Source organism: Vitis riparia, chromosome 7, assembly GCF_004353265.1.
Source record: "Vitis riparia cultivar Riparia Gloire de Montpellier isolate 1030 chromosome 7, EGFV_Vit.rip_1.0, whole genome shotgun sequence".
NCBI lineage: Eukaryota > Viridiplantae > Streptophyta > Magnoliopsida > Vitales > Vitaceae > Vitis > Vitis riparia.
This window is the reverse complement of record NC_048437.1, coordinates 25,488,077-25,512,841: the sequence shown is the minus strand read 5'-3', so window position 1 is coordinate 25,512,841 and position 24,765 is coordinate 25,488,077. Positions and strand designations below refer to the sequence as shown.

The 24,765-nt window shown below is 36.3% G+C and overlaps 4 protein-coding genes across 6 annotated transcripts; 1 reads left to right on the top strand and 3 right to left on the bottom strand.

Annotated features, from left to right (window-relative positions):
• Positions 1-494: 494 nt before the first annotated feature.
• On the bottom strand, positions 495-7,705 carry LOC117918737 (proline--tRNA ligase, cytoplasmic). Of its 2 annotated transcripts, none has more exons than XM_034835596.1 (13): positions 7,601-7,705; positions 6,871-6,949; positions 6,689-6,774; positions 5,299-5,391; positions 4,719-4,835; positions 4,066-4,253; positions 3,794-3,860; positions 3,231-3,353; positions 2,940-3,092; positions 2,303-2,587; positions 1,935-2,153; positions 1,420-1,510; positions 495-805 (listed from the first exon to the last, which is right to left on the bottom strand). In XM_034835596.1, the coding sequence occupies exons 2-13, from the start codon at positions 6,932-6,934 to the stop codon at positions 741-743; spliced, it is 1,551 nt and encodes a 516-aa protein (XP_034691487.1). In that variant the 5' UTR covers positions 6,935-6,949; positions 7,601-7,705; the 3' UTR covers positions 495-740. The 2 variants fall into 2 exon arrangements, with proteins under 2 accessions (XP_034691487.1, XP_034691489.1); XM_034835598.1 differs by lacking the exon at positions 7,601-7,705 and adding an exon at positions 7,274-7,361.
• Positions 7,706-9,341: 1,636 nt separating this feature from the next.
• On the bottom strand, positions 9,342-15,856 carry LOC117919397 (protein transport protein SEC23). Its single transcript, XM_034836586.1, is given in 7 exon segments — positions 9,342-9,845; positions 10,037-10,108; positions 10,219-10,335; positions 12,409-13,460; positions 13,463-14,228; positions 14,527-15,555; positions 15,690-15,856. Coding segments are annotated over 6 exon segments (2,622 nt in total). The 5' UTR covers positions 15,004-15,555; positions 15,690-15,856; the 3' UTR covers positions 9,342-9,707.
• Positions 15,857-16,160: 304 nt separating this feature from the next.
• On the top strand, positions 16,161-21,838 carry LOC117919398 (L-cysteine desulfhydrase). Of its 2 annotated transcripts, XR_004652062.1 has the most exons (3): positions 16,161-17,647; positions 18,257-18,313; positions 21,463-21,838. XR_004652062.1 is itself a non-coding variant. In XM_034836587.1 (2 exons), the coding sequence occupies exon 1, from the start codon at positions 16,288-16,290 to the stop codon at positions 17,641-17,643; it is 1,356 nt and encodes a 451-aa protein (XP_034692478.1). In that variant the 5' UTR covers positions 16,163-16,287; the 3' UTR covers positions 17,644-17,647; positions 21,463-21,838. The 2 variants fall into 2 exon arrangements, 1 of the variants encoding a protein (XP_034692478.1); XM_034836587.1 differs by lacking the exon at positions 18,257-18,313 and having other exon boundaries at positions 16,163-17,647.
• Positions 21,839-23,513: 1,675 nt separating this feature from the next.
• LOC117918195 (diacylglycerol O-acyltransferase 3-like) lies at positions 23,514-24,725 on the bottom strand. The gene is made up of 2 exons (XM_034834705.1): positions 24,387-24,725; positions 23,514-24,299 (listed from the first exon to the last, which is right to left on the bottom strand). The coding sequence occupies exons 1-2, from the start codon at positions 24,723-24,725 to the stop codon at positions 23,616-23,618; spliced, it is 1,023 nt and encodes a 340-aa protein (XP_034690596.1). The 3' UTR covers positions 23,514-23,615.
• Between the last annotated feature and the right edge of the window lie 40 nt (positions 24,726-24,765).

Below are 24,765 nucleotides of genomic sequence, written 5' to 3'. Positions count from 1 at the left end.
ATTTTTTTGTCCAAACTTAATTTAAATTCAATTTAATTTTTTATGATATTTATAATAATAATATATATATTTTTTTAAAACGTATATGTAAATACTTAAAATGGTAAAAGACATTTATATAAAAAAACTGATTACTTTTTAAATAAAAATATGAAAACATTAGATTCACAATTCGAGGATTGTTTCATCCCTTTTAACCAAATATTTTATTTTATTTTATTGTTATTATTTTCTTAAAATTTACCTTTGATACTATATAACAAAACCTTAAGACCTGTTTGATAACTGTTTTCAGAAATAATTCTAAAAACTTTTCCGAGTACTTCTCAAAACACTTCAAGAATTGTATCTAAAACTTTTCAAATTTACTTTTAGAACTTGCTTTTGGAACCAATCCTTTAAGAGCTATTTTTGATAAAGGATTTATGAATTGAATTTTTAACCAAGATGCTCATACCATACTGTGAAACCAAATCTTTCCATCCAAAAGGACAAATCCTGAAGGAAAATCTCAAATATCGGTATCAATGTCAATAGTATAAATAAGAAAATGAAGTAGCCTATCAATTAGAACACATTACACTGGTAAAACCCACAAATCATGATTCACCAATTTTTTTAAGCAAAATTGAGAGCATCCTATTAAGTCTTAAGCTTCTCTAAAGAAATAAATTAATCACCCTGGCCACAAATTCAGAAATTCTGTGTGGAAAAGAGACTGATAAACAGAATCTTGTAATCTAGTAGCTCCTGCCCCAGTAACTCCACTTCTTTGCAGGCTTTCCTGTCACAAAGCAATTAACACCTGCACAACACACAAGAACAAAGAGGACCTCATTCACCAATATTTGGATTAACAATATGAGATCAATCTGCAATCCCATTTGCTCGCATATTCTCATATTATAACAAATTCATAATGAAGATGTGCCCATTTTAGATCATGTATTATATTGGCAAAACTGATGCCTTCATCTTCTTTGATGGTGTTTACACCTTTTAACAACACTAAATACTAGTCTATATTCATCTGAAACCATTCTAGTCCAAGCCTTCACTCAGATTGAATCCAAAATTCTGCATGTCTCTCTACTTTTAATTGCATATGTAGTAATCTACGATATGATAAAATGTAAGTTTATAAATTACATTAAGTGAATGATTAAATTCAAACCCTGCTTGTCTTTAATCACATGCTCATACTTGATGGCCTTAAGGAGTTGAGGCAGGATTAGGTTAATAAATAGACCCACCATCAATTTTTATATGAAGTGATGATTGATGAAAACCCATCAGCAATTAAGGAGCACCATTTGTAGGTTTTTTGTTTGATTAAATGTTGACTTCCACTGAAGTGAAGATAATAAGAAAAATCTTAACCAATAATGACGATGATGATGATCATAAGTAAAATGGTACCTTCAAGGTCTGGCTGATCAAAAGGAGCACAAAGAGTTTTAGCTGCTCCTGTCTCGCCCTTTGTCCTTGCTTTCACATCTTTTTCCACTTCCTAGCGAGTTAAAACAGATGAATAATAAATAAAAAATAAAAAATAAACCTGTGTTTCAAACCCAAAATTAAAACATGAGGTCAAGTAATATTCTCCTAACTTGGTACACAGAAAATCTTTACTAGTCAAAGTTCACATGGAAAGTCAGGCTAAATCCAAAGCACACATGATGTAAAACAAGCTTTAATGATAGGTAGTTTAATTGTCCTCTTTATGACCAAGACCAGGGTCCTTTGCATCTCAAAAATGAACTGACATTTTGAATCATGTGTAAAAGTGTCGAGGTATATGACAATACAAAATTGATGATAAGGGCAGAGGCAGAGGCAGAGTCATAATGTTGAATAAGAAACAAGTAATTCATCAAATGATATGTATCAACTAAGACAACCCACAATAGCACATGAGGGATGAGTTTCCATACCATCTCATCACACCAAGGAGCAAGGATCATTTTCTTCTGGCCAAGCGCTTCTATGAATTCGTCCCATGTTCTCACAGTCTTAATACAAGCATCTCGTTTTTGTTTTGCAACATCAAACAGGTTTTGTTGAATATTATCCAGCATGTCTTTTACTTGTTCAACCAAATTGACCATAGGAATATCGATTTTAGCTGAATTGTCACGGCGAACAGCACGCGCCTGTGGATAGAACAAAATATATCATTCTTCCAGTAAATAAGTAAAAGCAATGAAATGGAAATACCATAGAGTACTGAACAGACACAATAATATAAAGAAGAAACAAATTGGTTGAAAGGAAATAAAAATAGCAATTGGATTTCCCATACCTGCTTGTTAGCTAAGTCTTTTGGCCCAATCTCAATTCTAAGAGGAACACCCTTCATTTCCCAATGTGAATACTTCCAACCTGGTGAATAGTTATCTCTAAGATCTGCCTCGGCACGAAAACCTGCTTCATTCAAGGTATTCACAGTGGCATCACAGGCATCAAAGATTGCTTGAGTATCAGCATCTTTAAAAGGCACAGGAACCACAATAATTTGGACAGATGCTACTTTAGGTGGCATCACTAAGCCTTTGTCATCCCCATGAACCATTACCATCACCCCAATCTGCAGATATGATTGGAAAGATAGAGAAATCAGCATTCAAAAATCCAATCTCAGTAGCTGGTAGAATTACATTACATGTTTGCCTTGAATTATACTTTAGTTCAAGTCAATCAATTAAGGACATGAATAAAGCCCCATAAAAAGTAGAAAATTGGGCATCGATACATCACCAATAACCTTAAAGTGATTTAAGAAGTTCTAGTAGAGAGAATCAAATTAAAAGTTCCTCATGCATACATACACCATGCCTAAAAAGAAATCCCATGCATGAAAATTATCCCCCCTTTTAGAAACATAATTGCTGTTAAATTAGAACTTTTCAACTCAAACAAAAAAAATGTCATATATTTACCGTTCTGGTACTGTAGGCCCAGGAATTCTGCCAGACCATAGCCTTTTCTCCCTTCTCATTTTCAAAGGTTATATCAAACATTTTTGCAAAATTTTGACCTAAACAATGTGAAGTCGCACCCTGTATACCACGACCAGTGTTTGGAATAAAGGCCTGAAAAAAGGTAAACACAGACATAATTACACAGTTTACTTCTACCATAGAACACAGAATAGTTAATGCAAACGGTATGCAATTCATTGGATGAAAGACAAAGGATGGAGTGCAAGCAGATAAATAAAAATCAAGTACCTCAACACTTGTTGTGTAAAATCCACCAGCAAACTTCTCCAGTTCACTCTTCTTACCCTTTATAACAGGAATCGCCAAGTACTCTTCATATATACGTCTATACAGTTCCAATATTTCAAGGACCTGTGATTAATAAAACAATTAGAAAACCAAGTGCAAAAACAAAAGCTGAGGCATCTATTGCAATGAGTGGGGTCACTTCTTTGGAGTCATTACTTATCATTTTGCGTTAAGGATTAGTAGACTGCGTAGCCTCAATGTGACAGGCCCACAACCTCTAAGCCCATACATATATCATTGAGTTTCTGGTAATGTAGAGCCCATCTCAAGGTCCACACATCACAATTGAAATTGGAAACCAAAACAGGAAAAAGAAAGAATAAATTTCTCAAACAATTCCTATTAACTTAAACTAACACCTCCATAAACTCAATGAATTAATACCACACAAGGAGTGATTGGATTTAAACTTTCTTTAAATATTACAAATTAATTTCACTTTTCAACTACCTAGTGGTCCCAATTCACAAGAAGTCATAAGTTTAAGACCCTGAATTCCATACCTCTTTATCTGCCTCTTCCTTCGTAGCAAAAGCAGTATGCCCCTCCTGCCAAAGAAATTCCCGACTCCTACAACCATCAAGTATGTTAACTAGGCCAATGAACAACTAAACAAGATTTTGTGACATATTAACAAATAAGGAATTGGAGAATCATAGTCAATCATGAAAAACTAAAGCTAATTTGCAAATAATCTCCAATCCTAAAATAACCTCAGGTTAGCTAAACAAGAAAACAGAACAAATTAAAAATCAATAAATGCAGACCAAACTACCTTATAAATGGGGTAGGATGGCTGAACTCCCATCGAACAACATTGCACCATTGGTTAAGTCTCAAAGGCAAGTCCCGGTGTCCCCTTATCCACTTGGAATAATAGGGATACATGACAGTCTCACTTGTTGGACGAATAGCAATAGGCACTTCCAAATCTGATTGTCCAGATTTTGTTACCCAAGCAACCTAGGAAAAAGTCAACATCGCCGAAATATTAGGTGAGATAGAGTTAATAAAATAAATCATAACTTTTTTGTCAAACGAGCACCATGAGTTCTTAAGCAATCTATGTATAACCAATTAGCAAACAAAATATCGCCAGAACAAAGCGACAAATGAAAAAAAAAAAAAAAAAAAAGTAACGCTAATGACATAAAAACATGAAAAGCTATGTGAACTTGACAATTCCTATCATACAAAAGCATTGAATAGGCTATGCTTCTACCCAGGATCAACAACAATCACTTCAAGAGCAGAAGCCTTTTTTTAAAAAGGAAAAAAAAAAAAAAAAAGTTCCATAAGAAGATCAACAGGGGTGAATGCTATTACCAAGTTTCAAGAGGCACATTCTGTTGAATTCAAAATCAATATCTTAATTAGTAAACAGAATTCACTTTAATCCTACCATGTGAAAAGCATTAAAAATCTTACCTCTGGAGCGAAACCCTCAATGTGATCCTTCTCCTTTTGTAAAACACCAGGTGATACAAAGAGAGGGAAGTAGCAATTCTTGATTTTCATCTTCTTAATCTCCGCATCAAAGAAAGTCTGCATTTCAATATCATTCAAAATTTAGCAATAATAATATCTTATTCAAAGTCTAGGAAAAGAAAAACAATAGAAAAGGAGGAATTAGCAGCAACAACTAGGAGCCAAACATCCTGGGAATGATTTCAGAGAAGTATCATACATGTTGAAGCTGAAACATGTGTGTCCTAAATCTCTCTTTTCGTGGTGGACGGGTATCTTTTGGGTTTGATAGCCTTTCCTTTCCAGATTTCATTGACAGGTTGAGGTTGGCCAAAGGCCACGGGCAGGGTGTATTGTCCATTTAGCTCTTTTATTTTGTTTTCTCTTCATTTGGGTATTCTTTGTATTGTATACTTCTTGTTTACCAAGGTAGCATCCCCTTTTCTTTGCTGGGGGTGCTTTGATATAGTTCTCATTTGCATATAAAAATAACTGACCGACCAGGAAAGAAAAATGTTCTCATTGCATAGTTCAGACTTACTTGCATCGTCTCCCAGACTGCCATAGTCCATGGCCTCAGAATGTAACAGCCTGATATATCATAGTACTCAATCATTTCACCATTGACGCAAACCTAAACAAACCAAAGAAAGCTTAGATGGTCAAGGGCAACAATACTTGTACATTCTAAAATATGATAGCTAGCAAGGAAGCATTATATCGAACATGAATCACAGATATAATTTTGTTTGTAGGGCTATTAAATTAACACAACAGTGAAACAACATCCACAAGTTACAGAATTCTAAATAACAAAATATAATATAGCATTCCAGCTAAGGCAATGAAATCCTATCCTGGGCTAACATTATTTCTCCTCTGATCTCTATATTGTGCAACCACAAATCATTCCATAACTGTTCAGGGGCAACAAACATGATAGTTCACCAACCTAGGACCAAGATTTTCAATGCATCTGCAGTATCTATTGAGTAGAGAATAAATTTCCAGTCACTAGAAGTTCACAAGATTAGAAACTTATAGAAGACCACAATAAGTTTGAAACAATCTGTTTTCTAACCTATTGCTTTAGATAGTAAAAAATTTTAATAAATTTTTGTTAAGTGTTTCAAAACTCAAAAATCATTGATCATGGTGTTGTGCCATTCCAGTCCTAGAGAATCTAATAAGAGCATAGGCTTTCTAGTTTTACTTGAACACAAGATACTTCCAATGTGAATAAATCATATCTACACATTAACATATCTACCTTATGGCAGATTGTCTTTCTCAGAGTTCTTTTTCTCATAGAAGTTCATAAAAGAACCCTAAAAAAAAAATATAAATAAAAAAAACTAAAATATGGGAGAAATGCATCACAGACAATAGTTGGTAATAATTAGGTGGCATTAGCCCCTTAGAATAGAACCCCTATGACACTCCAAGCATTCCTGACTAGAGATATACTTTTTGATGTCAGCAATCAAAATATGATAAGCAAAAAGGAAATCAGAAAAATAAAACTGAGAAGCTCAAGGCTATGTTTGGTTCAAGAAAAATTTGAAGGAAAATGAGAGTAAAAGAAAATAGAGGGAAAAAATAAAAGGAATGAAAAAGTGAAGGAAAATAAAAATTGATTTAAATTCAATAAATGATTTTTATATACTGTTTCAAACTCATTTCACTTATTTTAACTCTTCTATATAAAAATTAAACAATTTAAAATATACAAGTTTCTTACTAATTTTAGTTATATTTGATTTTTTTTACTATTTTTCATACTAAAACCATGAGAAAATGATTTTTCTTAACATCTTTTTTTCATAGTATTTTCCAAGAACCAACCAAAATCTAAAAAAAAAAAAGACTTCCACTTTTAAATTCCAATAAAATTGTTCTATAGCCACTAAACCTGATGGAGCAATGCATACCTCAGAATACCATTCCCCAAAGTTCTCCTCCTTCTTATAGGAAAGGCCTAAACCAGTCTCTTTCTTCACCTCCTTCTTTTTCCCACCTGGAAAAAGTCAACAATAAAATTTAGAGGAACCAATACGACCATCACATAGATACAGAAGCAGCTCTTAGACTGCAGAGAGGAGCAAATACTCACCACCCTTTGCATTGGCATTAGGCTTTTTTCCCTCACCAGACTTTTTTCCCTCACCACTAGCCATCTCCTTAACTTAGTCCTAAGAAAAACATCAAACAAAAATGGAATTAAAACATACTGAAACTAAACCATACAGCCAAAACAGAGCAAAATGCATTCTCTTGACGGGAAATTCTACAAGCCTCAGCCGAATTATACAAACTACTCATTTACCCATGTGTACAAACGCACCATGCGCACGAATCCAAACGAGTAAATTTGAAAAAAAAAAAGTACTATGCAATTAGGTGATAGACGAGAAACCCAGACAGCTAATTGAACCAGAAACGCGCATATGGGAAATTCTTCAATGAAAAAACATCCAATAGAACAGTCTAGGAAGCATATATGATGAGTATGCGACCTAAATCACGAGATCCGTGTACAAGGGGGTTGCCACTCCAGCGGTCAAACCGTGGATTGGGGTTTCGGGAGGGGCGGCAACCCCAATCGGCGAGCTGAGAGTTTCGGATTCAATAATTCACCTTCCAGAAATCCACTTGCAGCCCTGATAGGAAACCATCTACTTTTGTGTTTGAGAAAACATTGTTTCATTTCTTTTGTTTTGAGATTACATGTTATAGATAATGGTTTATATTCTCATCATCTCATCTCATTTCATCTAAGAAGAAGAAGAAGAAGAAGAAGAAGGAAGGAAGAAGAAAGGATGTGAAGATAGAGCTGTGCATACCTGGCGGCGGAGGCAGAGACAGGGGAGGGAAAACGCTGAGGAACTCGTTTTCTCTATTGATGTTTAACCTTACCCACCCAGCGTTGAAATCAAGCCCCTCTATAAAACCCCTTCCTATTTGATTTTTATTTTCCTCTACTAAATTACACCACACCCCCTCATTCTCAACTTTAGAAGTTACATCACGTGGAATTTTTCTTAGTTCTTATGAGATGCCCCTTCCTTTAATTTACTATTGTGAAAAGTGAAATGCAAATTAGAGCTTTATTCCCTTTTCATCACACCCACCGCTAACTTTTGTGATTCCTCTTCTAAAATCCCTTCATTTATGACTATTCAAAAAATTAATATGAATGAAGAAATCCAAACTAATTAGACTGTATTTGATAATGTTTTTACTTAATGTATTTTTTAAAAATATTTTTAAAATTTTTAAAAGTGTTTCTTAAAATTTATGGAACACTTAGGTTTTGTTTGATCAATAACAGTTTTCTGTTTTTTTATAATAAAAAAACTGAAAAACACATTTGGCAATTAGAAACTGTTTTCCATTTTTTTTCTATTATCATAAAACATAAAACATCGTGTTTTCAAGTAATTTCTTTTAGTTGTTTTTTTTTCAATTGTTTTTTTAGAATTGTTTTAAAGAATAATTATACAAACATATATAATGATTAAAAATAAAGATATGGACATAAAAATTATTTTAAAAATATATTTTAAAATATGAAAAATAATTTTAAGTTTCCAAATAGACTTTTGTTATACAAACAGATAACAATTTTTAAAAATTATTCTTAAAAACTATTTTTTTTAAATTGTTTAAAAAAATAGTTACCAAATAAGGTCTTATTTTTTTCTAAAATTACTCTCAAACGGGTTATATAAGAAAAAATATAATGAATTTCAATCCAAGTTGATTTTTTGTGATACCTAGATTCCTTTTAAAGCACCTTAACATGTGATTGTTTTTTATCATCCTATTAAAAGAGGATGCCTTTTGAATCAACCCAAATCAATCTATTTGAAGAAAAAAATATGGATTTTTATGACTAATTTTGTTTAAAGAATTTATGGCTTAAAAAATAATTTAACATGAAAAAAAAAAAAATTGCTCATTATATAAACTCTAATTTGATTTATATAAATATTCTTTTAAACTTAATAAAAATTTGAGACTATAGTTTGAATAAAGTTGTCCCAATTTGAAACCCTTGGACATCAAGCTATTGAAACATGGTAATATTCTTGGAACATGTCTACACCCATTTACATTCATTACAATTTTACTCCGGATCTGCCCATCCGTGCAGTGCAAGCAGTCAAAACTTCTGGATCCAATTCAATTCTGGGTCTATGTATTAAAATATTTAAATTAGAAGGTCAACTAAATGCAAGCAGAGAACGTGCAGTGCAATCAGCACACTGCATCCATTTGTTTTTGAAAGTAAAGTTTTGACAGTGATCCCATCCATACTAGCATCTCTTTTTTTTTTTTTTTTCATAGCTTCAAACTGTATGAAACCACACCCTGAATCCTTCATGTCTTCTTAGGAAGACCATCACTGCTCATAGCTTGCCCAATAACACAGCCAGCATTTTTACAATCAAGACATCTTAAGATTGGTTTAGGCATCTACCCAATGGCCATGGAGAAAAGAAGAGATCATTTCTCTACTCCACACTAATCAATCATGAACATCATCTCTAACCCAGATCATATAAGAGCACAGGTATGTTACCATAATATCTGAATCAAGGAAGATCTTTATTGTTCCATGGCATTTCAAATTGAGAAACAGAATTCGAAGGACTAACTTCAAGCTAGAGTTACATTTTGGGTATAAATGTTTCTCCTTCCAATGAAATAAAAAAGAGAGGAAAAAAAATAGAATGTAACAAAGAACAAAAAACTTGGGGTTCTATCCGTCTGATCACCATTCCCAAACTAACATGGTCTGTGTTGTATTTCATTTATCATGGGAAAAAAAAGTAAAGCAAGGAGGAACAGGAGACACAGATTTTCACCGAGGCTAGCAGGATGAACTACTCCCAAGGCTCCCCCTTTGGGAGGAACCATCAACTACAAAACAATTCATTGAGAGGCTTAGCTTGGTTCTGGTGGCACTAGTTTCAAACCACGCATCCACTCGCATAAGCTAGGATCATCAAAGTGAAGAAAACTGCTTTTCAGCTTAACCCGCTGGTCTGCTGTCAAAGTTCGAAGTTGAGGGAATCTTGCCTCCTGCAGTCAAGTTTTAAATTTGCAGTTGTCTTAGAGCTAACTCACAGTATGACACTACTTTTAACTCAATTCAATAAAAAATTAAGCATCACAGATAATGTAGTCATCAATGCAGAGATCAATTGCATGAGATCACAGTAAAATTATTACTAAAAAAAACCGTTATACTCTCTTATATTTTCCCAATTTACCTGCTCGTAAGGAGGATCTTTGTGTGCTGGTATTAGGCGAGAAACAAAGTATCGAGCCTGAGAACTTCCCTCCTGTCAAAGACCCAGACCCATTAAGGTATTTCTTTCTTTGTGATTAAGTGGAACATATAAAGCAAAATAACACAAACAAATAAAGAATGTGAAAGGAAAAAATGACAAACTTTGAATGCAAGGATCCGAGGAGCCGGAAACCGGGATTCAGTGAGCTCTTCTGCCAATGTTCTGCAAGCTGCTAAGGCTGAAGCACTTTTTCCTTCATCAGCGGCAAGTTCAGCACCCTGAATGCCACCATTTGATGGAAACATGTTTAACACACACAGGCAACAAACACAAAACAAAGGAGACAGAAAAAAAAGAAAAAAAAAAAGAAGAAAAAAAAAAGGAGAATATAAAAGGAGAGACTGCAATTCTAGCTGGGAAATGCTTGACCAACAAACACAAACAAAAGGAAGTGGATGTCAAAGGAAGCAACTCAGCACAAGAAATACATGGCCTCACATCCATAGAGGGATCTGACTGTGATAGCAAGACCCAAAATCTTACAGGTAACAGAAGCTGAAACACATAATTTTCTCTTTATGCTTGAGAATGTCTTAAACATGATGCTGGGATGTGTGAGCATGCATCCACATGTCCTTTGTTACACATTATCCGTTTCATTTCTACAATGAGAAGGAAAAAGGACAGTTTTATCTAGTTTAAAAATTATTTCATTAGTACACCTGCAACCATCTTCTTTTGAGGGATAAAACATCTATTAAAAATCCATCCCGATCTTGCTCATTAATACCAAGATAGTTTCTTAATCCTCTTTTAAGAATATAAACAGTTAAAACTTGGTCATATGTAGGCTTTATGAAATTATATGTCTGTGTGATGGTTTTATATTCAGAATCTAACACAAGTGGTTCAGTAATAATAAAATAAAAAATTCCTATGCAAAAAAATAATAAAATAAAAACATATCTGCTACTATTATTATTTTCTGCCGTTTTCCTAAAAGCAAAAGTCAAAAGCATGTCTAATAATTTGCTAAAAAGGTAATAAATCATCTAGTGGCAGCCCAACTAAAGTGTGCCTAGTGTATATATATTTTTGTATGTGTGTGTGGTTATGTTGATATTAAGCTGGATACAGTCTGTCCTCCAGCATTTCTTCTGTGAAGTTACTGTTCTCAATAGTCTAGACCGAAACCTGCATATTCATGCTTGACAGGCCAAGACTTCTGCTACAACAAAGACAATGACCCTTATGTTATGTAAATTGCTATTGAAACCAAACTAAATAAATAAATAAATGTATTTGTAGAACAGGAAAGCCTTCAAGGTTGTGGTATCAACTCAATGTCAACAGTGAAGGTACACAGGAACAAGTGAGGCAATGCAGAACTAATGGTGATTATGGCAATGCTAATGAGGTGATGGTGTTGAGAAACTATGATACATGGACACTCCAACTTTATCTAGCATGCCCATGTCATGTCATAGGTGCTGAGTCAATTCATGTCAGATATCCCCACTTTGCCATGGATATGACTGTTTGATTTTTGATTGATTTATCTATCATATTTTAAGTTTCAACTTCCTTGACAGAATTTTTTTTTTGATAGACAACCAAAGCATGTATTAAGAAGCACCAAAATGAGGGCACCATATATAGGCAGTATTTACATTGAAAAAAGAGAAAGTCTGCTGGAAAGTAAACATTTATGATAATATTTAGGGATAAGAAAGAAAATATAAAGATAAAAGACAAAAGATGCAACATAGATGAAGGTGGTGGGCACCCCTTTTTTCTATGGGGAAGAAAGAATTTATTAATTAAACACCAGCATAAAGCACATGGAAAGTATACAAATGGTGCCAGAAGACAACCAAAACAAAGACCAAACCCCTCTAAGATGACCCCATACAGTTAATAAAATCTAGCAAGGAACAGACGTCACAGTCCAAGAGGTGGTGTTCTTGAAACCAGAAACAGTGAAGTAGTGGTGATGACAGGAATTGAGTGGTGACAGTTATTGTAGATGATAATCTTCATGAAAGCAATTGCAGTTTAATGCCTGATTTTTGCAATGCATCAACAATATATTCATAAATCTCTGTCTCATTCACTTAAATAGTGACCAAAAGCAAAAATTAGGGTGCAAATAGCTATCACTTCCAAACATAAATCACAAACACCCCCTCCCCCACAACATAAACACTCATTCCATGGTTCAAAAAGAAAAATTTATGATCAACATCAGGAAAAACATGAAAAACAGAAAGAAACCAATACAGATCGGCAACATGATGACCCTGTAAAACACGCAATGCTAAAATAACCAGGAGATAAGGTAAGTGACATACCAACCAAATGAAGACATCAGTGCCATGATCAAGAACAACTGCAGCATCAGACTGCATAGCAAGATCATAAGCAGGAAGTTCCTCAAAAGTGCCCCCTTCCCGGTGCATTAGACAACGAGGTGCTATCATACGAAGAGACAGATCAAAGGATGCATTCAAGAACAAATTTCGCAATACAGACCTCTCATCCTCGTGACCTACAATGCTTCCTAAAAGTGGACCCCTCCTAAGATGGAATAAGTGCTCTGGCAATACAGAGAGCTCTTTGGGAAACCGATAAAGCTTTGACTTTGGTAATTGGGTTCCAAATTTAACAGTGATGTCTTTAACTCTTTCATCTATTGTTGCTCGCATATCAATAGCATCAGAATAGTTTTTCGCTTGCAAGAGGGTCCTCTTAGCAATAAGAACTGCAGCCACATCATCTTGAACACTCCCTAGATATGCTGAAACACTATCCACAGTTGGCAACCTAACAGTAATAACCCTTGAAATATCGGCTTGATAAACGTTTGAATATTGAATTGCAAACTGGAAAAACACGTAATCGCTCTTGATGTCTCCTTTAGTTTCCATGGAGAGTGCAAAGCTTTGTGTTTCTTCAACACTTAGCATTTGAATAGAGAGAGAAGTGTCATTTTTAAAAGTTTCATGAGCATCAGTGTGTGCCTCTTCACCAGGACCCACAACTTGAGTTATGAGAATATCATCAGAGCAGCGTATCTCAAACAAACCATGGGAACCTGCAGCCCTAGTAGATGCCCTTTGTAAGTTCACACCAAAGGCCTCCCCAAAGTCATCATGAAGAACCAGAGCACCCCCAGAAGCTTTTGCAAGAGGCTGCAAAATGGGAACTCTTACTGGGCATGTTCCAGCACATAGAATGTCCACCACTGTATTTTGTCTGTGAGCCTCCTGACCTAGATGCTCCATCCACTTTAGTGCTGATTTCTCCATATGAGGATAGTTTGGATGACTCAGGGAATGAGGGACCGATCCAGGGCCATAAGTATTTGGTCCACCAGCACACACAATAATTCTGCTATTACCCCTGACCTTTTAACTATTCCTCTTGATATTTCAGCTGATGGCCCTTGAATGATACGTAGAGCAACCTCCACAGCTGTACCCAGGCACCGGTCTCTAGAAGCTTCTGGAAGGTTCAATTTGTATGGCCTCAATGATGAGAATATGGTATGTATTACAGGCAGTGAAGCATGTATTGCTGACAGGTATATGCCAGTTCCATAAATCAATGATTTCAAAGAATCCTGAGTTGGTGATTTGTCACCAGGAAGCACATCAGCAGATGCAAATGAATCCTCTGAAAAATCATATACTGATACAGTGCGACCATACAGTACAATACCAATTCTTGTGGTTGGGGATAGTGAATCAACAAATGCATGCAAGGAACTCTGCAAATGCTGGAGGTGTGCTTCATCTAAACACTCGTCTATCACAAGAACAATGGGTGCAGAAATTCTCAAATCACCAACTGGAATAAAACCAGGTCTCTTGTTCCCAGTTTGAACATAATCAACCATAGGAGACGAGAGTTCTGGATAGTTAAGGAGCTCTTCCTTGCTGGTAGCCACGTATTCACCTCCACTTCCATTCAGATTTCGACAAATTGCACACTGCCACTGACCTGAACCAAGCAAGATGTTGCAATAAAGATTTGCATAAGCTCCACAGTTTTGGCAGCGGTGGGGATCACGCTGTATTACTTGAGGACCTGGTGAAATCTCCCTCCCAGGAGAAACCAATGCTCCAAACCCCAAACTTGGAACATTTGCTTGTTTTTTCCGCTTCAATACCTAAAGAATGACATAGGTAGAAGAGAAGCTCCAATTATTTTAAGTTTTTAAGTAAATGGTGAAAAAATGTTTACAAAATTTTAAACAAAAGTAATAGTTAGCATTACGGGAATTGTAGATGAAATTAAATGAGAAAACAATAGAAAATTAATTACAAAATGAACATAAATTCCCCCAACATATGGAATTTCAAAATTGACTAGATATAGCAGGCATCCACAATAATGTAGATATACAGGCAAAAAATAATAAAGGTAAACATCCTGCCTAACTTGCAGAGACAGAGAAAGAGAGATACCTTATCTGCTGAAAATAAAACATACGGTGATTTCTCAAGATGCAATGACTCCTCTGTAGCATCAGAAACTTGGTGCTGCAACTCAGCTGACCCATTTGAATAATAAGGAGGTGAGGATGTGGGCAAAGATGAACTAGAAGAGATAGCAACAGGCTGAGGAGTTGCAGGTGATGTCCGGAAGGGCACAGCAGCAGGCCGTAGTGGTGAAGAAAAGACAGGAGGGCCAGGGGGAGTGCTCAAATGAGGAATAGGGCTGCCAGTTTTAACCCCATTGACTGGTGATAGCAAATTTGGAGTTCTAGTTGAGGGGGAAGGAATCTGTTCTTGCTGTAATCTTGGTGGAGGAAATCTAGCTGCTACAGGTGAGGGAAAGGGTGGAGGAATTGAATTTTTCTCAGGACGAAGAGTAGGGGCGTCTGGCTGTGTGGGGGTGAGAGAGCCAGAGTATCCAAGGGAAGGTTGCGGTGGGTTAGCCATTGGAATTCAGAATTCTCCTAATAAAGATCCAAGAAGCCGGAGTCAAGTATCAGATTTGAAGAACACAAAAACAATTCAAACCAAAACCCAATTATGAAAAGAGGATAAAAGGTGAAGGGTTTGAATTGTGAGGAAATTCAATGATGTGATCATATAATTTTCAATAATGTGATTAGAGCAGTACACGATAACTTCAAAGGACAACTTTAAACAGCCTATAAAGCAGCAACATAATTCGAGCACATGGATCTTAATGTAATATAGTTCTCGGAGAATAAACAGATTTAAGGAATTAATAGACCAAAACTACAAAACCAAACCCCTGCGACCTAAAACCCCAGGTCAAAGAAAAAGAAAGAACGAGTTTTGATCAAAACCCAATTCTAGGTATCCAGGGAAAAACCAAGAAGTTAATCAAGAACCCTAAAAAAAACACCAAAGTTTCAACTTCCCGGATCAAAACGTAACAGGGTTTTGATGGACTCCCATTCCGGATTGAATCAACACCACCAGGCTCTCTGAATCCACGCAATTGGGGTCCTGAAGAGATCCCTGATCACACACAAAAGTCAAACAGAAAGAAAAAAAGAAAAAAGAAAAAAAGATCTAGGGTTCTACATCAAACAGAATAAAAATTAAGTGCGTGAAGGAGCAAACTACATATAAGGAAATTGAAAATTGCATACCTGGGAAGTGACGAAGAAGATGATATTGTTTTTTAAATATCAAAGTACCCTCATCGTCATCATTCTACTTCTTCTTCCGGGTAGTGTGACAGGCGAGCACTATCTCTCTCTCTCTCTCTCCCTCTCTCTCTCTTCCCTCTTTCCTTGTTTTCTGTTCTTCGTGTGTCGTCTCGCCTATAATTTTACGATGAGCTCTCATTGGATGGCGAAGCGGAACACGCTAACTTTCACTGCGCCTGCCCCCACACACAATTACTATCGCAACCACAAAATTGGATATACATGGCTCGGGCCTGACCCATCATCAATTAAACTCGGAAAAGTCCATGATGAGGCCCAGACCAAAATTGAAAATCATAAATGGAAAGCATGGAAACGACGACGTTTTGCACCATAGATTTTTGGGTCCCACTTGAGTCAAAAGGGGAAACGGCAGAAGTAGTTTGTACATTCGCACAAAATTTGCATTGGATTTGTGAAGAGCAAAATTGGCCTTCTGTTCATTGCTTTCCTTTAATTAATTTATCAATACAATATTAATGTAATGAAATGATTTTATTTCTTCCCAAACCCTAGCCTGGCCGTCCACTTTCCGGCCATGGATTCCGACCGCGGAGAGAACGGCGACTCCTCTCACAACCACGTTTCCAAGAAGCCAAAGCTCTCTGCTTTCATATCCGAAGAGGAAATCCGACAAGAGTTCTCTCATCACCAGCGTGGAATCGCGCGAATCAACAACGGTAGCTTCGGAAGCTGCCCCGCTTCCATAATCGCCGCTCAGAAGAAGTGGCAGCTCCGATTTCTTCAACAGCCTGATGATTTCTACTTCAATCACCTCCGGAAGGGCTTGCTCGAATCCAGAACTGTTGTAAAGGGCCTCATCAATGCTGACTCCGTCGACGAAGTTTCCCTCATCGACAACGCTACCACGGCCGCCGCTATCGTGCTCCAACAGATCGGCCGCGCCTTCGCCCAAGGTAAATTTCAAAAAGGCGATGTCGTTGTCATGCTCCACTGCGCCTTCCAGTCGGTGAAGAAGTCGATTCAGGCCTATGTTACTGGAGCCGGTGGCTCCGTCATCGAAGTCCAATTGCCATTTCCATTGACGTCGAAAGAGGAAATCGTTTCTGAGTTTAGGAAAGGTTTAGAGAAAGGTAAATCCGATGGTAGGCATGTTAGGTTAGCTATAATTGATCATATAACATCAATGCCGTGCGTTGTGGTGCCCGTAGAGGAATTGGTTAAGATTTGTAGGCAGGAAGGGGTCGACCAGGTGTTTGTAGATGCAGCTCATGCTATTGGTAGTGTTCCTGTTGATGTTAAAGAAATTGGGGCTGATTTCTACGTTAGTAATTTGCATAAGTGGTTCTTTTGCCCGCCTTCAGTTGCATTTTTGTATTGTAGAAAATCGCCTTTATCATCTGAAGTGCACCATCCGGTGGTTTCCCATGAATTTGGAAATGGATTGGCTATAGAAAGTTCATGGATAGGGACAAGGGATTACAGTTCACAGCTTGTTGTTCCTTCAGTTTTGGAGTTTGTGAGTAGGTTCGAAGGTGGTATTGAGGGTATTATGATGAGGAATCATGAAATTGTTGTTAAAATGGGAGAAATGCTTGCTAAGTCCTGGGGAACAAATCTTGGGGCACCTCCGGAAATGTGTGCTAGCATGATTATGGTTGGTTTGCCTTCTAGATTGTTTATTTCCAGTGAGGAAGATGCTATGAGATTGAGGTCGTATTTGCGTCAGCATCATGGTATTGAAGTTCCCTTACATTATCAGGCTCCCTCAGATGTTGAGGGTGGCCCAAAGGATAAGGATGGTCTTGTAACAGGTTATGCTAGGATTTCTCATCAAGTTTATAACAGTTTTGACGATTATTGCAAGTTTAGGGATGCGATTAATCAACTTGTTGAGCAGCGACGGAGTTGCAAAATGCTTTTTATGGAATAAAGAGGTATGCTTTTTTCCATGGAATCACTTCTTGACTACTAGCTCTTCATTAGACCATCATCTGTTATGATCATGGCCATTCTCATCATTCTTAGTCTCCTCAATTTTTCCTAGTTTTGAAGAAATTATCTATATTATAAGGTTGCAACTTAGAAGTTACATTTAGTTGACAATTTTACAGCAGGGTTAGCTGAGTCATGCATAATAGGTCTGTTGATGAATTTGATTGCAAATTGAGAGTTCGCTATTTGTCTGTTAGCCTGCTGAATTTTATATTGAAAATTGATTCAGCCGACCTTCTGGACTTGAAAGAGCTGCTCCACATGTGTTTGATCTTGCTGAACTTGTTTTCTAAAAGACATTAAAAGAGTAACTATCTGAAGATAATTTGAAATATAAATAAGTTTTTCTTAGAAGTACAATCAATAATTTATTATGTTTGTTATTTTTGGTCTGGATTATGGGTTACTGTTGTCCTTGTTCATCTGTTGTGCACTTCTTTACCAATTCAAGGCTTGTTGGCTTGTATGAAATGTCTGTCTGCTAGATAGGAAGGAAAACAAAATTAAACAATTTGAAAGCAAGTCTGCACTGAAACAGTGGTTGTGTGCAGGCCCAGTTTCAAGCTGAAAGAAGATTTGAAAAGGCTCATCACCGGATTTTTGGATGGGTGCGTACATTTGCTTCTGTTTAGTCCAAAATAAGGTCAATGCACCATACCAGGTTGAAGCCCATCAGGGCCTTGCAAAGGGCTGCATTAGGGAATGATTATTATTAATTTGTTTTTGGTCTGAACTATTTGTTTGGAATTCAAACCTGTACTATCCTTCTATTTCTGCATTCATTAAGATATAGCATCTTCAAAGAAGAGGCAAAAGAAGTAGTATTCATCAAAGAACCATTACGACTGTAGATTACAGCATCTTAAAGTCAATAGTTAGAAGCCTATCTAATAGTCATGTTCGTATTTAGAAAACCAAACTGACCATAAAAAATATAGGAGCTAAGTGGATGATTGGGGGCAAGTATACTGCTGTCAAAATCTGAGTCTGTGCCAAGAGCTTCTGATTTCATGCCAGCTATTCTTGAGATTGGGGAATAGAATTTTTGGATGAATTTAACTGGTTACAGTTTAAGTTTCATAGTCGTTTTACTAATCAGAAAAAAAAGAAGCTTCATAGTCATTTTAGTTTGTAGATGTGGAATGTCTGGGTTTGTAATTCCAGCTGTAGGGTTCCTTTCTGAATTTTTCATTTTCTCATACAGAGGATGTCGTAAAGGGGGGCTATTACAACGACTACTGTATTATTTTGATATTACCCAATTAATTCTAAGATGGCTAATATTAGCCTTCATTGTTTGAAACTTTGAAACTTCAAAAAAATATCAACCTTTAAGAGCACCCTTGCAAGCATTCCTATTTATCAAATGTCCATCTTTAGAATGCCTAAGTCAGTGGCTAAAAGGCTTGAGAAAATACAAAGAGATTTTTTGTGGGGAGGGGGAAATTCGGGTAGGAAGATTCATTTAATTAAGTGGAAGGTGGTGTGTACTCAAAAGGAGAAAGGGGGCCTTGGTATTAGAAGGTTGGGATTATTGAACAGGGCCTTATTGGGCAAGTGGATTTGGAGATTTGCCGTTGAGAAGGATGTCTTGTGGAAGAAGGTAATCAGGGTGAAGCATGGGATGGAGGGGTGTGGCTGGAAATCTAAGGAAGCTCGGGGGTCCTTTGGAGTGGGAGTTTGGAAGGAGATCTTAAAGGAGAAGAGCTGGTGCTGGAATAACATGAAGTTCAAGGTGGGGAGGGGGAATAAGATCAGGTTCTGGACTGATCATTGGTGGGGCACCGAAGCGCTGTCCAATGCATTCCCTCTGATTTTTGCCCTGGCAGTGTGTCGTAATGATCTGGTGCATGATGTGTGGGACCCAAGGCTGGGCCAAGGAGGGTGGAATATCAGGTTGATTAGAGATTCTAATGACTGGGAGCTGGTGCTAATAGAAGACTTGCTCCTTTTGCTAAGGGACATCAGAGTAAGTCCAGAGGAGGACTGTGTGCTTTGGAAAGGCGGGGTTTCTGCCAGTTTTAGGATTTGGGAAGCTTACAATCTGCTGGCAGCCCCTAATTCTTGTGTTTTTCCGGGAAAAAATGTTTGGGTGGATAAGGTCCCAACCAAAGTGGCTTTCTTCGCATGGGAGGCTACTTGGGAAAAAATTCTTACGTTGGATAAGTTGCAAATGCGTGGTTGGCAGCTTCCAAATTGTTGTTTTTTGTGTGGTTGTGAAGAGGAAAATGTAAATCACATTCTTTTACATTGTACAGTGGCTAGGACCCTTTGGGATATCGTCTTTGCCTTATTTGGGGTTCAGTGGGTGTTTCCAGAGAAGGTTAAAGAGGCGTTCTGTTGGCGGGGTTCTTTTGTGGGCAAAAAGAGGAAGAAGATTTGGAAGACCATTCCGTTATGTATATTTTGGACGGTGTGGAAAGAAAGAAATAGGTTAGCCTTTAGAGGGGGTCTCTTGGCTATTCAGACTCTCAAAAAGTCTTTTGTAAGTAGTTTGTGGAGTTGGGCTAAGTTGTATAGGGGAGAGGAGTCCTCTTCGCTTATAGGCTTCTTGGAGTGGGTTGCGATCCCATAAGGGCTGGTGAGGTGTTTTTGTTTTTGGCTCTTTGGCCTTGTGGCTGCTTTGTATACTTCTTGTATGCGGTGCGGCCTTTCGGCCTTCTCTAATATATTTTCTGTTGTTGCTTATCAAAAAAAAATATCAACCTTTAACAATTTCAATATTAATTTTTCCTTTTCCATTTCCACAAAAATAATAATAATAATAATAAAACGATTATTTCTCTGTAATAAAAAATGAAAGAATTAAGATGGAAATGTCAAAAATGAATCAAATAATGGCATTATAATTTACAACTATGACCACCTATTTAAAAAGAAAATCACTACTATGACTAATAATAATGGTCAGCCCAACACTGTTCCCTCTTATTTAATTCATCATTCTGAAGATGGGAGATTGTTTTGCTCACTCGTATGGAAAGGAGTTTCCCAATCCATGTCATTGCTTTTCCTGATGTCAATAAGCTAGAAAACTTGCAGGGGATGCAAAAATTGAGGGAAGGTACCATACGTTTAGAATATAGCATTGACGATACCAAGTTGATCAAGATGCTTTTTGGCCCTTTTGGGTTCTACCTGGATATCCATGTTACCCCCTTACTCCAGTCTTGCATAGTACTCTTTGCAGGATAGTTGGCATATATCCACTAAAATTCTGGACTGGATGATCATGTGCATGTACAGTTAGGAAAGGTTGTGTGGGGGGAGAAGAAATTCTTGGGTCATTTAGTTTCTGGATCACTACATGATGGGCTTGCAGAAAAGATGGCAAGTTTGATTCTTTCTGGAACCCACACTTCATATATCTAGTGCTTGTGGTTCTCTTCTTTTACCCTAGCCTTGATAATATGCATATTTCTTGGTTCACATGGTGTCATGCCTTTTGTAAATTTTCTGCGTGTTAAAGTGATGCATTCTTCTTGGACCAAGTGAAACGAATTGTTTCTTTGGTTACATTGAGTGCCAGAATTGGATGCCCTTCTTGTCCTCTCCGAGCCTTCCTCAATTTAATCTTGTATGCATGGAATTTGACATTTTTGCTATTTGTGTGTAACTGGATGCAATCGTGTCTCAAAATTTGGCAGTCCAAAATTCTTTCCGTCCTATATATGATTTACTTATTTGTGGAAAACAGAAATTAACTTGTTTGTGCTACTTTTTCATTACTTCCCTTGATTCTGTTCTCTTTTGGCAGTTGGTCGGGAGCAGGGAGGAGCAGTTTTCAATGGAACAATGTCTATTTTCTCTACTCATGCTACTACGGGCTTGCATGGTTTCCAAATAATGAATGCTGGAGAGTGTTATGTACTCACTAGAACTGTGATTGATTCCTAGTAGCTTCCACCCCTTGTGAGCCAATTTTCTAGTCTATGGGATCCTGCTATATGTATATGTCCCATGGTAATTGATCACCACAATAAACATAAAATATGAGCCCTAGTCTAGCAATTCCATCAAGTTAAGCTGAAAATTTTACATGAACTTCAGTTTAACCTCGTGGAGGTTCATTCACCAAGATAATGAGGGATTGTCTGGGAATTAACAAAATCTCTTTTAGATTACTTGTCTCATTGATTTCTTAAGCATCGAAGCCCTCAAAATGATCATGTATCCAATCTCCTAAAGAAAAATAAAAATACATGAGCATTCTTGTTTCCAGGCACACTGATTGTAGGACCTGTTTGACATCTCACCAGTTTTGAAAGCTCCAGACATTTTGCCTAGATCAAAAGTGAGTTTTCTTTAATCTCCTTCTACCATCAATGAATGACAATATTATGTAATTTGCTGATTCCATCATGACTGCATTAAGCAAACAGACGCATTAGGACTTCCAGTGGAAGAATTTGAGGAGAGAGTGAAAAACCATCAACAGCAGAGGATGAGAGCAGCAGATCATCAAGAAGCATATATGATGCTTGAGGGCAGTAGGGTTTTCACGCATGCCTGACCTGGCCAGGACTTCACACTCGTACAAACAACAAATCGAATTCTACTTGAGAGCAGTAGGGTTTTCACGGGCTTGTTCATGTTGTTTTTAAAAATTGTTTTTATATTAAAGAACAAAAAAAACAATTGTGTTTTAGCATTTTATAAAAATAAAGGTGTTTAGCAAGTTGTGTTTTTAAAAACAATCTTTAAAAATAAAAAATAATTGTTTTTTGGATAAATTATTTTTAAAAAGAAATTTTCTATTTTAATTTTGTAAAAATGTTGTAAATTCAAAATTTAAAATATAAATTAAATTAAATTGAAATCTTATTAAAAATAGTTTTTAGTAAAATATGAATGGTAATATTGTAATAAAATCATAAAGTGTTTTTTTAAAAAAAAATATAGAAAAATATGGATGAATAATAACGTTTTCCTAAAAGTATAATTATTATTTTTATTAAAAATAATAATAATAATTTTAAAACAAAGATTGTTAATATATTTTATTTGAAATGAGTAAGGAATAAAATTTAACTTTTTAATATGTAAATGTCTCAAGTCTTTTGTTATATTAACATATTTAATATTCAATGAGGAAGACAATATTCTATGATGTTTTGATTTAATATATAATTAATTTGATCGTTTTTAGAATTCTAAATTATTTTTAGAAATTAAAAGATTCATTAAGAAACAGTAAGGATAATTAAATATTGTCTTTTGTAGTTGTACATATATTTTTTGAATTTCAAATTATTTTTTGTATTTGTTAAATCTATAAATAAATTTAATACAAAGTATCCCTTATAGAAGTTTATTTTTACAAAAGAAATAATAGTGTGGTGAATTAAATTTTATTCATAAATTTTTTATATTAATGGTTTTACATTTAAATTTTTAATTATTTTAAAAATTATTAAACTCATTAATAAATCCAACGTATTAAGTTTTATTTGATAATATGATTTCGAGTTTATTAAAAATTTACAAAAATATGATGTAGAAATCAATCAAGTCATCTAAACAAAATTTTAATCCATGATTTTTTTAATGTTATCGAGTTTCATGATTTTTTGGTATTAATTAAATAGGGTTTTAAGTTTCAAATTATTTTTGAAAATTAAGAATTCAATTGATTAATGAAAAAATTTAGAAAATTATTGGCTCGTGGGAGACAAAGAATATATCATATTCCATTTTATTTGTTTTTATATGGTTTTTTTTTTTTTTAATTTCTTTATCTATTTTTTTAAAAAAAAAAAAAAACCTTCTACTAGAAAGTGGGATCACACCCTTATCTAAACCCATCAATTCAAATCCTTGGAACTCTTTCTTGCCTTTCGTTACCGTTGAAAACAGAGGTAAATTACAAGGAAAAAAAAATGTAGATCACATAACTCAAGCTAAGGCCTTTCAGGCAGGGGGCACCTGATCATGAGGCTTGTTGCTCCAACCGTCAAATAAATCTGCAACAATCACGCTGATCTCATCCAAACCCACACCACACCAATGTGAAGAGGATTTGCTACAGGAACCCCATCCTACCTCCTCAACACCCTTTACATTAGGGCCATCCCTGCATCTTCCCATGCACTTGCATGGGACAACACCCGCTTTTGTTCCAACCTGCCTTTGAAATTCTTCCAGCAGCATGGCGGCTCCCAATTTCCTACATTTGCCACCCATGCAAACCTCAATCCTTGTTTTCGATTCCCCAACTCTATTTGTAATACTTTGACCATCACTTCCACTGCCTTCTCCTCCAAGATTTTGCAGATTGAGGTCTCTAATCCCAGATTCCACTGACTTATTCTCTTCTTGAGTAGGTAAGCCGGGTTTAGCTGATATTGCTTCTTGGTGAACTGCCTGCTGTGGTTCATAATTATCTTTTGATTGTTTTATTGTTTCACCTCTTAAGAGGCTCATGTAGATCGCCTCCTCGCTTGGGTTTTCACTTGAATCTGATGAGTCTAATTCAAACTCAGAGTTGATTGTCATCAACTTCATTAGGGCCTCCTTTCCTTTTCTCTTCCTCTTCAGCTTCTTTCCCTCTGATCTCATCTCTCGAGATTCTCCAAACAGGACCTCTGTTGCTTCCTGCATTGAAGAAGATTACATGTTGATCCAGTACCACTACATTCGTGAAAGAAACAAGAAGACAAGAAAAATAGTTGGGATTCTGACCTTCATCATCTTCCTTTCGTCTTCTTCATCCACCGAACAATTCCCATTCTCTACGCCGGAAACCATGTCAGAAAACGTAGCCAAATCTTTGGCCAGCCATTTCTTCAATGTGAAATTCTTCTCCTTGTCTTTCTTCTTCTCTCTCTCCTTTCCCATTGCCCTGGGCGAAACATAACCCTGCAACTGACCAGAGACGGAAATGCCAGAACTCAGAAACCCAGAAAAATTTCTGGGTCTGAGATATAGAGTAGAAAGAGATGGAGAGGAATCGGAAGAACAGGCGGCGCCGTGAAAGCGCACAAGAACTGGTCGTGAAGCTACCGCGGCGGACAACTCCATTGATCGGGAAACTTGGGAAACTGATCGTGAAATCAGTAAG

Coding starts and splice junctions, on each gene's coding strand:
- LOC117918737 (XM_034835596.1), bottom strand. CDS start 6,934: ATGGCTAGTGGTGAGGGAAAAAAGTCTGGTGAGGGAAAAAAGCCTAAT. Junction 5,392..6,688: donor TTGGGGAATGGTATTCTGAG/GTATGCATTGCT, acceptor TGGTTTGTTTAG/GTTTGCGTCAATGGTGAAAT. Junction 4,254..4,718: donor TTGAGGGTTTCGCTCCAGAG/GTAAGATTTTTA, acceptor ACTTTTTCCTAG/GTTGCTTGGGTAACAAAATC.
- LOC117919398 (XM_034836587.1), top strand. CDS start 16,288: ATGGATTCCGACCGCGGAGAGAACGGCGACTCCTCTCACAACCACGTT.
- LOC117918195 (XM_034834705.1), bottom strand. CDS start 24,725: ATGGAGTTGTCCGCCGCGGTAGCTTCACGACCAGTTCTTGTGCGCTTT. Junction 24,300..24,386: donor ACGAAAGGAAGATGATGAAG/GTCAGAATCCCA, acceptor TCTTCAATGCAG/GAAGCAACAGAGGTCCTGTT.